Source organism: Schistocerca nitens, chromosome 1 (genome assembly GCF_023898315.1).
Source record: "Schistocerca nitens isolate TAMUIC-IGC-003100 chromosome 1, iqSchNite1.1, whole genome shotgun sequence".
Classification (NCBI taxonomy): domain Eukaryota; kingdom Metazoa; phylum Arthropoda; class Insecta; order Orthoptera; family Acrididae; genus Schistocerca; species Schistocerca nitens.
Window position 1 is genome coordinate 769939205 of NC_064614.1, and position 16993 is coordinate 769956197.

Sequence of the window (16993 nt, forward strand, 5' to 3'; positions counted from 1 at the left end):
GTGGAAATGATTTAGTTTTCTGTATTATTCAGTGAAAGAACAGTGTATTTAAGTGAAACTACATAGTAACTGCTGTAATCTGTAGATTATTTCTGAAATAGGGATGCCTTTCAAATTTACGATGGAGGAATACACTGATATGGTGTTTATTTATGGCAAATGTGATGGTAATGCTATGGCTGTAGTTAATGAATATCACGTATGTTATCCAACTCAGAGGATTCCTAATGCACGAACCATTTCTCAAGATGTTCTGGAAAACTACTGAAGATGCATGTCTGGGATATGTTTTATTAGATTCATCAGATCAATAACAAGAAAATAAATGGAAATCGTGCTTTATTTTAACCTTGTACAGTTTTGTGATGGCTTCATCTTAGCAAAGTTGCTAAATTTCAGGCAAAATCTTTTATTAGCGCTAACTCTGTAACTAAACATTTGCGGACTTATGAACTTTTTTCTTTAGTTTTACTTGTAGAATAACATATTAAAATATTTGCATATCTTCATGAATCACCCTGTATATTGTGGTTCAGAAATTCTTCTGTAGTGCAAAAAGATCCTCGCAAATAGAAATTGCTGTGTGTTGCTTTAAGCAAAAGTTTACTTTCATCTACAAACTACTGTAATTACAGATTTATTATGTTACTCTTGATTGGTCTTATATTATCTGTACAAACAATACACTAAAATGATTTACTGGATCAGATACACAAATAAATAAAAAATAAAATAAATTACTATAAAAATATTTTCATATGATATCAGCTCTGGAAAAACATATTGCATGGCTGGGGTGTTTTTTGATCCCAAACTGATTCAAACAACTTTATGGTGATAAAATTTGAAATATGTCCACAAAAGTAATTCTAATTTATTGAGAAAAATATGCATGATGTTGATATAACAACTCCATAATTTCCTAATACACACTACGTAACAATACTGTATTTTATTAATATTATGTGTAATATCACTTACATGGAATTTTATCAGAAATGCACTCTTACTCGCTCTCTGTGTCATATTATGAAAAAGTATTACACAACACAGTTATCCTAGTATGTTCTTTACAGACAAACTTGTGACACTCATCACACTGTTGATTCACTTTCTTGTCCTTTGGCCTTGGGCTCAAATCAAACCGTTTTCTTTTCAGATTTGGAAAATCGGCTACCTGTTTATCATGTTGTTTTTCTTTTTAGAAGATCCTTGAAGCCTGAAGATATTACTGCTGAACAAATGCATTGTGTTTTGCTCTGGGGAGACAAGACTCGTCATTCAATGTGAGGTTTGAGTAGTTCTTTTTCTAGTTCTGACAGGAATTCTCTTCTTGCATTTTTACTTCTCATATCATGTCAAATTTTACAATGCAGAATGTAAGCAATGAGACAACCTAAATCTAGTATATCAAAAAATACAGCAAATGGCCACCTTCTTGTTCTACGTTTCACTGAATAATATCTAGCCATCTTATCAACTGTATCAGCTCCTGACTCTGTTGAGCTGTAGAACATTATTATTTCAGTTTTTTTGTGCTCATGCTCACTTCCATCAAATGTGGCTCAAAAAATAGGTAAGCCATACTCTTCTGACTAAAAGTCACTCAAAGGTTTCCCACATGCCTTATGCAAGCCACCTATTATTAGCAGAGCAAAGAATGCCAGCAGATCTGTAGAATCAAGTTCAATCCAGCATTCAAGAGTTGGAAATAGAATTTTATTATATTTTGAATGATTATTGGTATGCATTACTACTACACTCTGCAGGTGATTGGTGACAAAAAGTCTGAAACAATCTGCCCTTGTCTGTAACTGTGGTCTACAGTGACGTGGAATATGTGCAGTTTGATGTGTTACATTCCTCGATACCTGCTTTTGTACATCAGGTGGTACTGTGTTTAATCCATCCACTTCCCGACTCAAAAATAGTTGCATTCATTACCTGAATATCATTATCATCAGCATCTTCACAGCCACTCATATCCACTTCATCTCTGACCTGCATATCTTCCTCTGTCATATCTCCATCAGCATCACTATTATTCTTATTTCCAAAAATTGATTCATTATCACTATCACTCTTCTGTAAATCTGCCAAACCCTGCTCGAGACTGTAGCCCCTTGTAAAATGTATATCACCATCCATGATGAATAAACTATCACACCATGTCTTCCCTCTACAAAACTCAATTCCAAACTGTGAATTTGTCATAAAATTGCACATGAATGCATTTTCTATTCACTGTTTACAATAGTGTACAAATGAATGCAGTTTATAAGGTGAATTGTTTTCAAGATTTATTTTCATAACAAAACTTTATATATAACACTGAAAATCACATATCAAACAATGGAAAAGCCAGGATGGAATGTAACAATATTAGAGGCACAACAAGAAGATTCAGACAATTATAGCTTTCGTTCAGTTGTCTGAGATTGCAGACGTGTGTGCAAGTTGTGTTTGCTTGAGTGAGAGAGAGAGAGAGAGAGAGAGAGAGAGAGAGAGAGAGAGAGTGTGAGTGTGTGTGTGTGTGTGTGTGTGTGAGTGTATTGTTGACAAAGGCCTTAATGGCCGAAAGCTATAATTGTGTGAATCTTTTATTGTGCCTATCGCGACTCAGCATCTCTGCTATATGATGAGTAGCAACTTTCCTTCTCTAATATTGAAAATCACATATTGTATACCTGGTGTATTTTCTGACCCCACAGCAAAAATTTCAAATTGTTGTACTACAAACTTTAATATAGTCATAAATATTTTACCCAGTTATAATAAAAAGTCCATGAATAGCATATCAGAAGGATAAGTCGTCTGCACTTGCGTTAAAACTGTTTACTTGTAGTTAAACGAGTCTTGGGGTCTATTAAGACCCCACGTATCATGTGAGGGGTAATGTGTAATTAGATTCAACCTCTTCTCACAAGATGAAAGTTGGTGCTAACATCTGGTGTGTTATACTCAGCGCTTGAGTAAATATGGAATGGTAGATTATGTGTATCAAACGTTTCCATTAAAACAATTTATTGTTTTGAGTGGTAGTTAATCATCAGCACTAAATTAAGGTCTGGTGCATATGAACAACCGAAAGTGCTGTTTTGGGTGGTCAGTGAGACAGTATTTATTACATTTGGTACAATACCATAATGAGAGGAAGTGTGACTGCCACATTACTGTCACAGTATCTGGTAAAAGATAATTCTGTAACATTTTAATGCCATATAAAGCTAGCAGAGTTGGGGGTGGGAGTGGGGGTGGGGGCAGAGAGAGAGGGAGAAAGGGGGGGGGGGGGAGGAGAGAGAGAGAGAGAGAGAGAGAGAGAGAGAGAGAGAGAGAGAGAGAGAGAGAATGCTTTCCTAAAAAGTAAAAATCATGTACAGCAAGTATACTGACAACTGATTAGACTCTAAAAATATGAAGAAGTACACTGGGGACATGTGCAAAATGCCACAGAGAGAGAAATGAAGATGATAAGACAGTAAATTTTCTTGAGAGAATAAGGAAATTTAATGATTTGAGATGAAATGAGCTGGAGGCTTCTTATGAAAAAAAGAAAAAGAAAATATGCAGAAAGGGAAGATAAAGGCTCCAAGCAAGATACAGACAATAATGGGAGAGATTTCTCAGACTATACTGTGTTGCCACAGCTTCTCTTACCTGGTTGTTGAAAACCCATAGCTAGGTTAGCAGAAAATGCCAGAGTGGGTTGATGCCTTAGAGAAGTGGAAGAGACGGAAGCAGATAAGGGGTACTTTTACAAGAAGCTTCCTGCCAGTTCTGCTGACACAGCAAGAATTGTTGCCTGTGCCTCACACCACATCTAACTTTGGTAACCACCAGGGCTATAGCTTTGCTGACATACCAGAAGTACTGAAGAAGATTGTAGCAATCACGAATTTCATTACCACATGATCAGGACCAGCACCAAGTCACTTCCTTGGTACACATGATGAGAAGTGAGTGCTCGATCAAAGAGCCATAAATACTGCCCATTTCACCTGTGCAGTGTCTGTCACTACCTGCAGCCAGTTACAAGAGGTACTCCTCACAAGTTGACCCAAAATGGGTCATCTAACTGCTGCTACTAGATGCCTTCTCTGCTAGATTATGGAACTACTGGCTGCACCTAGGCCCAATGCTGCTGGGAATTGAACTTTTGCGTTCCAGCTGGGGGCCACCTGCTCGCCAACTAATGCTGACTTTGTGGTGGCTAGTTGGGTGTCTATGGTTCATGCATGGCCCTGAATAGCTGCCAATCTGCCATCTGTCCTGTGCAGGCACACTGTACTACTGTAAGCTTCATCTGCAGGCCACTATAATTGCATCCTGCACTGGGGTACTTGGTTCAACTTCGTGTGGTTGACTGCTTGCCGCACCAAATTGTGCGTCAGTACCAGCCAATGTTACCAACTTTTTCAGATCCTGTCACAGATGCATGCCAGCCACCTGCCTAAGGCCTGACATGATGCTACATTGCCAAAGTGCTGACAACATAACTTCATCTCAGCTGCTGCCTGTTTCATGTGGTGACACTGTGCACTGACTGCTACACAAGGTTGCTCATTGAGCCAATATCACTTCCCCCACTGGGGCCAGCCTATGCTTTGGGGTGCTGAAGAGTGGTCCACAATGCTATGGCTGCTATACTTTTTGCACAGAATAAATAAATCAAATAAACCCACATAAGTGCTGTTTTTATGACTTTCCATCAGACACCCACCCGGCTCTATGAAGATACCAACCTGCAAACTGACAGTCCATGTGTTCCCAACCTGTAGCAGGGTGCATAATCTCACCCAAATTCCTGACCCCCACCACAAATGATGTCAGAAGTGGTCACTGGATCCACTTCAACTGGCTTCAGAAATTGCCGACTGCTGACAGCTAGTGGCAGAAGTGGCTACATGGCTGATCCCCCCTCCCTCTTGCTCCACTGCAGGTGTGATGGCCCAATGCTTGAACTACCATAAGACACTTCAAGGAGAAAACAAGAGAGGACTATACAGATATGTATCCAGCGAGCTGCACACAATGTAATTCATAAGGTCACAGTTTACACTGTATGGAATCAGTGCCCATCACATGTTCTATGTTGCATCAATATGGGTGTTATAGTGCCATGAAACCAAGGAGATAATGATCAGGTGCAAGGACTAGGACTAATATTTTACTAATATGGTTAGCTATACTTTTATTATTCCCATTTTCTTTGTCTGTTTTGCCTATTATTTTTATCATATGGGATAGAGGCTACAGAATGACTGAGTCAAGAACACAGAGGGTTGCTATCCTAACAGCTGCACAGTCATTATTGGAGGAGGTAGCTCAGTTGACAGCAGATAATACTTAAACTCCTAAAGCAGTTAGATGCTGTTGGTGAAGACAGGGCCTTGTCCAGTATGACTGCTCCCACCTTTGGCTGTCACTGGATTAGTTAGTCATTTCTTGGGTGAGGCTGTGGAGGACATACTAGCATTTATAAATAGTTGGTTGACAGGTGAAAAGCAAGGATTTTGGACATGTCAACAGTTGTTGCAGAAGACCAAGTGGCACTTGTGAGAAGAAGCAAAAATGTATGCTATGAGTGATGACCCCTTAAGGAATACTCAAGCATTTATTGAACTCAGAAAAAGCCTGGTATAACTTTTCTGGTAAAATGTCACAGGAGGCAGAATAGCTGCAGATATCACTGCTAACAATTAAATGGGTGTTGCAGAAGCAAAATGAGTCTGTTGAAAATTTTGTACATATGATCAGTGTGAATACCAATCAGTTGACAGTTAATGATGAAATGAACAGAATCGTTCTGCAGGAAGTGGAACAGCAGTTGAAAATCCACAGCTGGGTTAGCAGAAAATGTCATTGCTGGCTGACACACGAAGCCTTAGAGAGTTGGAAAAGATGGGAGCCAGTGATGAATACTTTTGTGAGGAGCTAAAAGCTGGCTCTGCCAACAGCATGAATCACTCTCTGGGGCTCACACCATGTATCTAAGTTTGACAACCACTGCTGTGACTGTAACACTGCTGACACAACAGAACTAAAGAAGAAGGCCATAGCAATGGCAGCCTAGATTGACAAATGTTCAGTCCGAGCAATGAGTCATCCTTCATCCACTTGAGGAACTGGTGCCTCCTAGATGGGGAGGAGCACCATCTGGTGACCGACTTTAGTGACTTCAGGGTGCCTACCTAGGTGTCCATGGTTCACGCCTGGGCCTCACTGACTTCTGAGCTGCTGACTGCTTTGTAGGGGCACACTCCACTATCACAGGCTGGAAAGTCTTTGTTCAACAATGTGTGCTCTTATGCTTCCCGAATTGCAGCAAACCAATGTGACTAACTTCTGCAGAGTCTGTCATAGGGTCATGCTAGCCACCTACACAAGGCCTGACACTATGCTACACAGTTGGAGTCCTGACAACTTATCTTTGCCTCAGCTGCTACCTGTTCGACACAGTGACACCATGTGCTTGCCATTCCACGAGACTGCTAAGTGAGCTAAGCACACTTCCCTGACTGGCCCCAGCCTGCCCTGCAGCATTATGACTGCTGTTATTTTTCACATGGAATAAATAAACCCATGTAATTGCTGTTTCTATGACTTGCCATTGAACATCCATCTGGCTCCATGAGCATGTTTGCCCTGATAATTGACACTCAGTGTCATTCCACCCTGCAGCTGTTTACCTAAACTGACCTGCATTACTGAAGCCCTTGCATTAGTAAAGTAAAGAGATGGAAGGCGGAAACAAAGACTAGTAACAGGAAAAGTACAGGCCTTTGAAAAATAAATAAATCAGTATAATAGCTTAAATAGTTTATAGGAATAGTGTCATACAAACGAAGCAGCTCTGTGTGAGGCAAGTGTGTAGACACAGAGGTGCTGATATGAAATTTCACAAGAGAGCCTGTTTGCACACTGTAAGGCAACCAGGTTATGCCAAGGAATCATGATGACACTGCAGAAGGGCCATGCAGTAACTGCCTGACTGCAGTATGTTTCCGCACCGTTGGAACACAGAAGTGTAGATCTGTACGTGAATGGAACCAGTGTACAGCACAAAAAAGGTGCTTTTAATTGGTATAAATACCCTCCATTTCTGTTAGAATTATGTGGAGTCTGGCAGCATCCTCCACAACATTGGGCCCACATCAGTTTTCAATATGCTATGCATCAGTCAGCAGCCAACATTGGTCTGGGCAGCTAGCTCCACCCGATTAGCTCACGATTCTGAGCCTGCCACACAGCCTTAGGCAACACAACAAGAAAGCTGTCACCCAGGTGCCGCAGCAACATCAAACTTCTGTCTTGGAGGGCAGCTGCTCACAGCCAGGATGGTACTTCTGCCATCCCCTTCACACCAGGATGAGCTTCTAGCCCAGCTTCTTGGCTGCCTAAGGAAATTCAGCAGATGTACACATTGATGGCATTGCTCACTCAGAACCCGATAGTGCTAACTCAGACAATGCTGCTGAGTAAGGTAAACAGTATCTGCAGAGCCGACATGGACGTCAGAAGGCCATCCCACCTCCGTGGTCTTCTGACATCATCTGCATCACAGATGGAGCCTGCATCTAAAGAGGGTGAATCCTGGGGCATCGTAACACTCCAGCATTGTAATTCAAGACAGATAAAATATGTTGTATCTTGCATTGGAGTTTTCATAGTCACTTCTGGCCAGCACTACCACCTCAACAACCCACCACCTCTACAATATAATGGCTTCTCTTAGCTCAGGTTGCTATAAAGTGGTGTCATAAGTACTTGTGGATCTTGTCTAGCAACTAGGACCAGCACAGTCAAATTCCATGCACCACAGCTTTGCAACCACAACATGCAGTTACGTCAAACAGTGGAGTGAGTTAGCAGACTGTTTTTGTGGTTGTTTTTTTCTTCTTATTTTATGTGATCAACGTAAGTTGAGAGCATTCTGTATGGTATATGGTGCAGTACTAATAATTTATGTTTGAACATCAGTTTAGTAGTGCACAACCTCATAATGGGTGATGATAAGACGTAAGATATATATGTGTATGATGCCATGTGGCCTGTTGTGAGTGAATTTTGTATATCTTAGTGCATGTTGGAGATTAAGGTTCCACAATGGCAGAGTCTCAAGTCGGAGGCAATTCAAGCATGGGTTAATGAAACGGGCAATTGAAAACAGATAATATAGACTCATGTAATAGGCTTGCAGCTGCAGAGGAAGAATTGGAAGTAGCCGAGCAACCTACTCCATTATTAGAACCAGCCATAGTCAATTTGCTCACATCTGTCTCTTGAAAGTTGACTTCTTTTTAGGAAGAACTGCAGTTAGCAGCTAATATTATGGAGGGGGGGGGGGTCACAGCATCAGTTATTACAGGTGACAAGGTTACAGTTAGTGGGGAAGTTAAGACATATATCAGATGTACAGAGCAACTAAGAGGTGTGTAGGTATTTAATGAATTGAAAAAAAAGTCCTGCTGCAAAAGTACAAGGGGCAAAATAGTGACACTCTTTCACAAGTAGTTGGTAGTATGTGGAAGAAGCATAATGAGTTGGTAGATAATTTTGTGGACAGAATACAGAAAGTGAATGTACAGACATAAGAATTAGCAGAAAGTGATGAGGCAAATAGAACCATACTACATGAAATGGAACACACACATTTTTGAGGGGCTCACCATCTAATATGTCTAGAAAGCTGAGATGGGTATCCAGAGAATTTATACTCTGCAGTCAGATTAGCCATGGAGTTTGAAGAAGTTGATGTAGTAACAGGAAAATGGGACAAGAGAGGAGTATTTTATGCTGACAGGAGGTGTTACAGATGTGGGAGGATGGGACATGTGCAGAAGCAATATCACCAACCTCAGTGTAGTAGATGTGGTGCAGCTACACACCAGTACTATGATTGTAGGAATGGTAAGGGAAAACAAGTGTCAAATAAACTGAAGTCAAATGCAAAAGGGAACCTTAGGCCTACTGCCTGGTGTTCCCAATGAATTTTGATGGAATGAATATGGATGAAGAGTTGGAATGTAGTAATGGGACTAGTGGAAGATAAAAGCTCTGGTTTCTATTGAACACAGGGACACATGTGTCAGTTGCAAGTACAGATCTCATGGGTCAGAGGTGATTAAACCTCCACAGTGTAACTGACATGGACTTTATGATAGTGATGCAGAATCTTTGGGTTCAGCAATGGTAGACATTTCAGAGGGGATGCAGTGTTTTAGGTAATGCTTAGAAGTTGTGTCATGTGTAAGTGGTGGTTTCCGCATGATCTTAGAACTGGATTTTCTGACAACCCAGCATGCCAAAACTGACCTGAGGTGACACATAGTGGAAATTAAGAGGACAATGTTCCAGCTAGGGGAGACGGTCACCAGTAAAGTAAAAACACAAAATGCACAAATCTTAAGAGGTGAACCACTTAAATTGCTGTCAACAGCACTGAGGATTAATTCACATGTTACTGTGCAGCACAGTATTAATGCTTTGTGCTTGGTACAACCATGGGCAGAAAATGCTCATTAGACTAATCACGTTGCTTTGTACGTAGAAGCTTAGTACTCGTTCAAGACGAATCAGACAGGAAGGCAGTGCCCGTGAATTTAGATGATTTTGGCACCAAAGGAGTACAGCTCACCAAGTGGATGTTGGTAGATAATCTGGAAGTCCTGGCTGATGTGGGTAGGGGTTCTCTCAATGTGCACCACAAAAATGTGCAAACTGCCAATAAAATTGCATAGTACAGGAAGTTAGAACATCTTAGAGGTATGGATGGATTGTACAAATTTGAGGGCTTGATTTTTCCTTGAGCGCCTTCACCACACCACCTATAATGCAGCATCACATTCCTACAGGAACTGAGTTACCAGTGTATGGTAAACCTTACTGTATACTGCAGTTTATGCAATCAGTGTTAGAGGACTTCATTGAGTCACAGCTAATGGATGGGGTAAGAGAGGAAAGCACTAGTTCATGGAGTGCAGCCATCATAGCAGTACTGAAAAAGTCACTGGATGGAACCGAAAGATATAGTCTGTTGCGACTATAGGTGTATTTACAGCAAAAGCATGATTAATGCATATTCAGTCCCAAGCATTACTCCAACTATTGATAATTTAGGGCAGTGAAAGCACTTCTCTACTTCAGATCCGAGGAGCATCAGATACATGTAAACTTGTAGGACCATCCGATAACAGTGTTCTCAGTCCCCTGGGACCATTTTCAGTATCATAGAATGCCATTTGGATTGGAGATTCTCCAGCAAAATTTCACCATTTGTTGTATGGAGTGCTGAGGGTGCTGAACTCTCACCAGTGCACGATCTACCTGAACGACTTAATTTTTGTGAAGGATATGGCAGAGCAAATGCAACATTTATGAGAGGTTTTTACAAGATTACAAGCTGCAAATTTAACATTGAATGACACTCTGCATTAGAATAAGTCATTTATGTATGGCATATTGTTAGCAGTGAAGGGGTTAAGACATATCCGAGGTTGACACAAGCAATATGGAAACTTCCAATTCCTAGTAATACCAAGGAGTTACAATTTTCTTTTGGTCTGGAGAATTATTATAGAAAATTTACAAAAGGGTTTACAGATACAGCACGATCACTTATACAACCATTAAGACTGTGAGAAAAATAAAACTAAAAAATATTTTATATTGACAGGTGTTGAGCTCAGAACTGAGAAATAGTGTGCATTGCACAACTGAACAAAGAAAGAAACACAAGGTGCTCTATTCCCTGGCTAATTACTATGCTGATATGATAAAGGAAGCAAGATGGAGCAAACAGGGCCAGTATAATGTAAGGTATGTACCTCCAGATTTTTTAAAGACTTATTAAGTTCTGTATTACAGAACAGTTCATCTGGGAAGTAAAATAGGAGATCCATATGTTAAAAATGTATTGGCTCTGAGGTATAATCCATCTGGGGGCACTGAACATAAACTGAACTTTGCAGAGGACTGGAAATTACTTCCAAGATGGTCTGATACAGTCATCAAAAATATAAAAAAAATTCTGCACTGGACCAGTTGCTATTTGTGCACAAAAGTATTAATATCCTTTTTATGAAGATCTTCTTTACAAATAATTTGTGCAAATTGTTGTCAAAACTCAAAGATACTTTCCATAGCAGCTAGTCTTGTTTGAAAAGGATTTAAATTCAAATTAAATTTATTTTATGTATTTCTATGTTTGGTTCTGTTAGTAACATTTAAAACTATTGGAGTGCAAAAATTCTTAACTTCTTGCTTTACTAACTTTTTATTGCAAAATCCTGGATCTTATTTAGTAAGGCCCAACATTCCATAAAATTGCCAAATAATAGGTGCAGCAAGTATTGTAAGTTAAGTTTCTGACTCATCACCTCTTTAAAGGAATATAACTTACATCAATAAAAAATCTGTATGTTACAGGAAGAATTTTTAAGTTTTCTGTGAAATACTCATACGTATTTTTGAGATATGCGGTTTCATTATCTTCACAAAGATATGTGCCTTAATAGCTGCCATCTTCTTAGATCAAAAGAAAACTGCAATATCTACTTTGTTTATACAAAATATTTAAGCATTCATATGATGTGCATGGTAAGTTTAACCCCAGCACAAAGTGCAAAACACTGGTCCCATTTCCTTTATTGGCAACATGAATGAGGTATAGTTTACTCTCTCTGCAGTACTTCAAGTGCACAGTGTTATTACACTAATGATGTCAGGGACAGGCATCTCTCTGGTCATCACTGTTCTTGCAAGAACATTGAAGGTAGAAATAACATTGTTAGAAAAATGAGAAGTATTAATTGTGGGCCACTGAAAAGGATTCTCATTGACAGTTACATAAGAAAGGAAAATGAGAACCTAAATTTTGCTTATTGCTGCCACTACTGTTGCTTTGTAGTATAGTGTGGTGGCATCAGTACTTCATCAAATAACAATATCATTAGTTACATCTAAGATGAACTCAGTTTTCCTAACAGCAGTATCTTTTCACTTATAATGTATAGTAGTGTGAAGATCAATGTCAGTGGATAACAATCACTGTGTAACCAATATTGCTGATTTTCATGAAAGACATAGCTCTTATACAGCATCCTGGTTTAGATTGGGGCCTTCATCATTTCAGGTGACTGACTTATTTTACCAAAGTTCAAAGATTACAGGCAATTTGTCAGTTAAGTGTTCTTCAATCACTATCATTAATGTGTGCAAAACACACCAACATTTCAGCTGCTAGTCATAGGAGACAAATGGCACTGTGAGAAGGAGACAGACAAGCAATGTCTTATGAATGTGGAAAAAAATTACAGACTAATAAGATAAGGTACCTAACTGAAGATAGTAGAATAATAATACTTTTTAAAAATCATATTTTCAGTTTACAAGATTTTATTCTTTACTGTCAGAGGTAATAATGACTAAAATAACTCTTGTGACAAGCTCTGTACCTGACTATTATACCGGAGGTGAACTAATCTACCCCAAGAAAGTACAGTGACACTGTAATTTGTAAAGCAATTTTCTGTGATTACAATGTATTTTTCATTAAGAATAACACAATGATACTCACCGCAAGCCCATATGTCAACTGGTTTACCGTATGGTTCTTTTTTTAACACTTCTGGAGAGAGATATCCTGGTGTACCCGCAAATCCTTGAAAGCAAAACAATAAATTCAGTGTCTTACTTTTAACCGAAAAAGTACTTCGTATGTGTGTGTGTGTGTGTGTGTGTGTGTGTGTGTGTGCGCGCGTGTGTGTGCGTGTGCGCGCGCACACATAAAAAAGACAAAAAAATCTTGTCTCTGTTTCTCCTCCATTTCCTGACATTGTCTTAGCTAACATTGCACCACAATAAATATTTACTTAAATAATATTCAGAATATTAAGGATTGGAGCTTAATGATCATAAATGTGTTAAATATTTCTCTGTGTCTCTCACCAAACCATGCTTGTTGTTCCCCTTGAACTTCTATCGCCAAGCCAAAATCGGCAAGTTTCACTGCTGCTCCCTTTTGTTTACTAGCCAACAACAAGTTCTCAGGCTGTAAAACAAATAACAAAAAAAATAAACAATACATTTCATAAAATACTACTGTTTATCATTAATTTAGTGGTATCATGAAAGTAACAATAACTGTAAACTGCAGATAACAGAAGCATGCATCACACATAACTCTCCCTCTGTATGTGATAACCAACTTTAAAAAGTAATCTGAGTTCTCTACACAGATATTGAAATTCTCTGCTTCAAGTGGCATGACATACACTACTTGTTGAATTTTATCTTCTGTTGTTGCGTCAACAGTCAGAAAGGAACGTCAATATTTAATTTTGATCAAAAGTTTCAAAAAGAGAAACATCAACTTTGTCTTTTTAATGCTAATGTAGGATTTATCACAAATTTGGTCAGACCTTATCTTAAGTTTGCCCTGCAACCAACTGCCTGTCTAGTGATTGATAATGGAGGGGGAGCTTTATAAACACATACATCACATTTAATGGGACACAGCGAGTGGAGAATTTGGGTCTCACTAAACAAAACTGTTATATTTTTCCTTGAATTAAAGATATGAAAGGAAGTGTATAATTTGTGTAGCAGAATTATGGTCCAGGTATTTTATAGAAACCCATATGTGGAAATTATTAATTGTTTGTGACACATTACTGGTCACTAAACAGATTAACAATTCACCATAATAACTGAAACTCTGTGCTTATAGCAACACTGCCCAAAACACATTAAAAATATTTTATATTTGATTAGACATAGTGTCTGACTGAAAAGCTACATAGGACTGCTGCATAAAGAATGCAGTAAATACTTTAAACCCAATTACCACACTTTCTACTACCAAATTCCCTTATTATCCCCACCCTATGTAAGTAAGGTTAAAAATATAATGACAAAGATTGTGCATATAAAGTATTTCATTTGTGAAAGTGGTTAAATTCCAAAGACAAGGGGTATTCCATGCTGACTCTCTCTCTCTCTCTCTCTCTCTCTATCTATCTATCTCTCTCACCCCCCCCCCTCCCCCCAACCCCTGCCCTCTGAAAACCTCTAAGCCTCAGCAGCTATGTGCACTTTGTCAACATAACCACCACACATTTGCATCACCAATGGGTAACTCATAGGGTGGAGGGTGGGGGAGTGTTCTCAAACCAATTTTTTTTTTTTTTTAAGTCTGTTACACCCTCCTCAGGACAGCTGCTCATTGTTCCTGGACATATACAAAACAAAGTCCACATAGAGGCTTCTTCATACCCCAGATAGGTGGTAATCGGAAGGGGCCCAGTCATTAAGTGGAATACAATGGGTGTAGCAGTATCTGAAACACTATGTCAGTGATGGTAGCCATAATTGTGCAACTTGTATGGGGACAACCATTATCTTGTTGAAGAGCATTTGTTTAATCCCTTTTCCTGACTGGTTCTTTTGTATTGCATGATGTGCCCTCTGCACAGGCTCCACATACACTGTGATTCAGTCTCTGGCCCATGGCAGTGAGTTTGGACATTAAACCTCCTGGATTCTGGCTGTGGCACTGAAGGAGATCACTGCAAATGTCCTTGTGCTGTTGTGTTTGTGCTGCATTCAGGGATTTGCGAACCCACCTGGCAGACATCTTCTCAACCTTAAGGTGATTGTGCATGATGCCATACAGAGTGCTTCTTGCAAGTCCTGTGGCCACTTCCGTTTCTACGAACATGAAGGATCTTTTCTCCTGAATATGCTTTTGCAATCTTGAAATGTTGACTGGTGTTACTACAGTTACCTTCCTTATGGAACTGTTATCTTCGTTGATGTGCGGTCACTTTTCCAGCCATCCATCCAGTTGTGTACAGTTTTTAATGACAGTGCACACTCACCACAAATTTACACCAATCGCCTGTTAATATCCCCAGTGTTCACACCTTCCTTTCACAGGAACTATGTTGTCCAACACTGTCCTTGATAAATACACTCCACATTGTTCACTCATGTTATTACAGCAATTGGGAAATGGGCTGTACTTTGTAAGGATTACATTTCTAGTGATTGTCCTGCCACCTACGGCTCGACCAAAATACTACATATTTGCAACTGTAATGATGCATAAGATGGTGCACCTAGGAATAAATAAAACATAAATAAATATGGAATGCCCTTGGTAATAAGCAGTTAGAGATACTTAAAGGAAAACCAAGAGCTGAGCAAACTTTACTTAACAGTGGAATAAAATAAAAATGATCTATTTTTTATTTGTCATTAAAAACAACTTACTTATGAGCCCAATTAGAGAAGAAAAACAATCTGCTTGTGTGCAAACATGAAATGAATTTCTGGAGTGCATTAGAATAAGAAAGACGATGTTGAGGCCAATGCAATGATCATATGAAAGTTCAAGTATGTTGTTACAAAGTAAAAACTGACATTTTTCAATACCCAAAGGGTGTTCTCCTGTTGTCAATGATGCGTATCTCCTGACTCACTATATTCCTTAAAACAAGTAATCTGTTATAGTTTTATAACACTTTCTTTGAAAGACTTTCATCTCAGCTAGACAACACTTCATAATAAGATGTAATCTGAAATACTTAAAATGCATTGGGGGAGCGCTTATGAACAATTTTTGTGACCTTATAGTGCAATGCTACACTGACCATTACTGGATACATATATCAAAACCACTACTCACAGGTGTATTTTCATCACTAAGCCATTACCAACATTACATTCAAAGAGTGTGGTTGATCTACTAATTTTTGAGCGAGAGTATGGACTTATCAACCAGGTACTAGACACAAACAGTAACCTGGACTACTCTGAGAATCCAATATCAATAATGTAAATTTAGAAATCCTTCTTGAGCAATGGCCAGCAATCATATGTATGTACACCAATGGATCTAAATACATTAACTTTATTGGCTGTGCCTATATTGATATTAAAAATAACTGGAGTGAACTATTTCATCTACTGAATGAGGCACTGAAAGAGGCACAAATTTATGCTGTTGAATTCTTAGCCACTGAAAGAGCACTAAGTCACAGTATGTCCATAGCAGCTGACCATTCTGTCACACTCATGGACTCAATCTCCAGGCTGAAAGTACTTTAATTGGTAAGAACAAAGGCAGGTGTTACCTTACATACTGAACAGTTGCTGCTGCTACTGAACTGGCAAGGGAGTTTCATTTGTGTGAATCAGGGGTCACACCGGCATTGTGGAGAATGAAAAAGCTCGCCAATTAGCTAAGGGAATAATGATGACTGGGATACAAGAGTGATACATTCTTCAAAGAAGATTTCAGTGTTGGGATTAGAGGCTTGATCAAAAATGACTGGAATGAGGCATGAGAGATTGAAGATGTGCACAAAAACACATGGTACAGGCGAATTCATCTGCATTTACTGAAGGCCCAATAGTACGTTGCAAAGGAGGATCTAATCTGAAACTTACCTCACATAGGGACCATGACACAGTTTGTGTGGATCATTATTAGGTTGAAATTCAACAATGGCTGGTACTGACAATGTCTTCATACCATCACAATATTGCAACTGTGGGGAGCTCAACGGCATTAATCATATCTTCTTTGACTGCCACAACACAGAAGGGAACCTGACTGGCTGTTTACAGAGCTGGTTTGCATGCACAGAGCCACTTCCTTCTCTTGTGTTAATTGTCTTGTTTACAAGGAATTTAAATATTTAGAAACAATTGGTTGCATTTATTTTAAAACTTGGAATTACTTATCATGCACTTTAAGTTTTTCATTTTTTAATATTATAAAAAAAAAAAAAACTTTTGAGGACACTGTTTGTTTGGACTGATTGTATGGGTCTGTAACAAGGCATGAAAGATTGAAGATCTGCACAAATGCACATGATACAGGCGAATCCATCCATATTTACTGAAGGCCCAATGGTATGTTGCAAAAGAGGCTCTGATCTGAAACTTACCTGCCACAGAGACCATGATACAGTTTGTGTGGATTATT

At 39.1% G+C, this 16993-nt stretch overlaps 1 protein-coding gene across 14 annotated transcripts in view; it reads right to left on the reverse strand.

The window, feature by feature from the left end:
• LOC126261336 (calcium/calmodulin-dependent protein kinase type II alpha chain) overlaps positions 1-16993 on the reverse strand; it is a 1016317-nt gene that overhangs the window by 264491 nt on the left and 734833 nt on the right. For all 14 annotated transcript variants that reach the window (XM_049958533.1, XM_049958541.1, XM_049958530.1 and 11 more), the window contains exons 6-7: positions 12949-13051; positions 12578-12661 (exon numbers count right to left, since the gene is read on the reverse strand). In XM_049958533.1, the coding sequence (XP_049814490.1) occupies positions 12578-12661; positions 12949-13051 (187 nt within the window). The remainder of the gene's footprint in view (positions 1-12577; positions 12662-12948; positions 13052-16993) is intronic.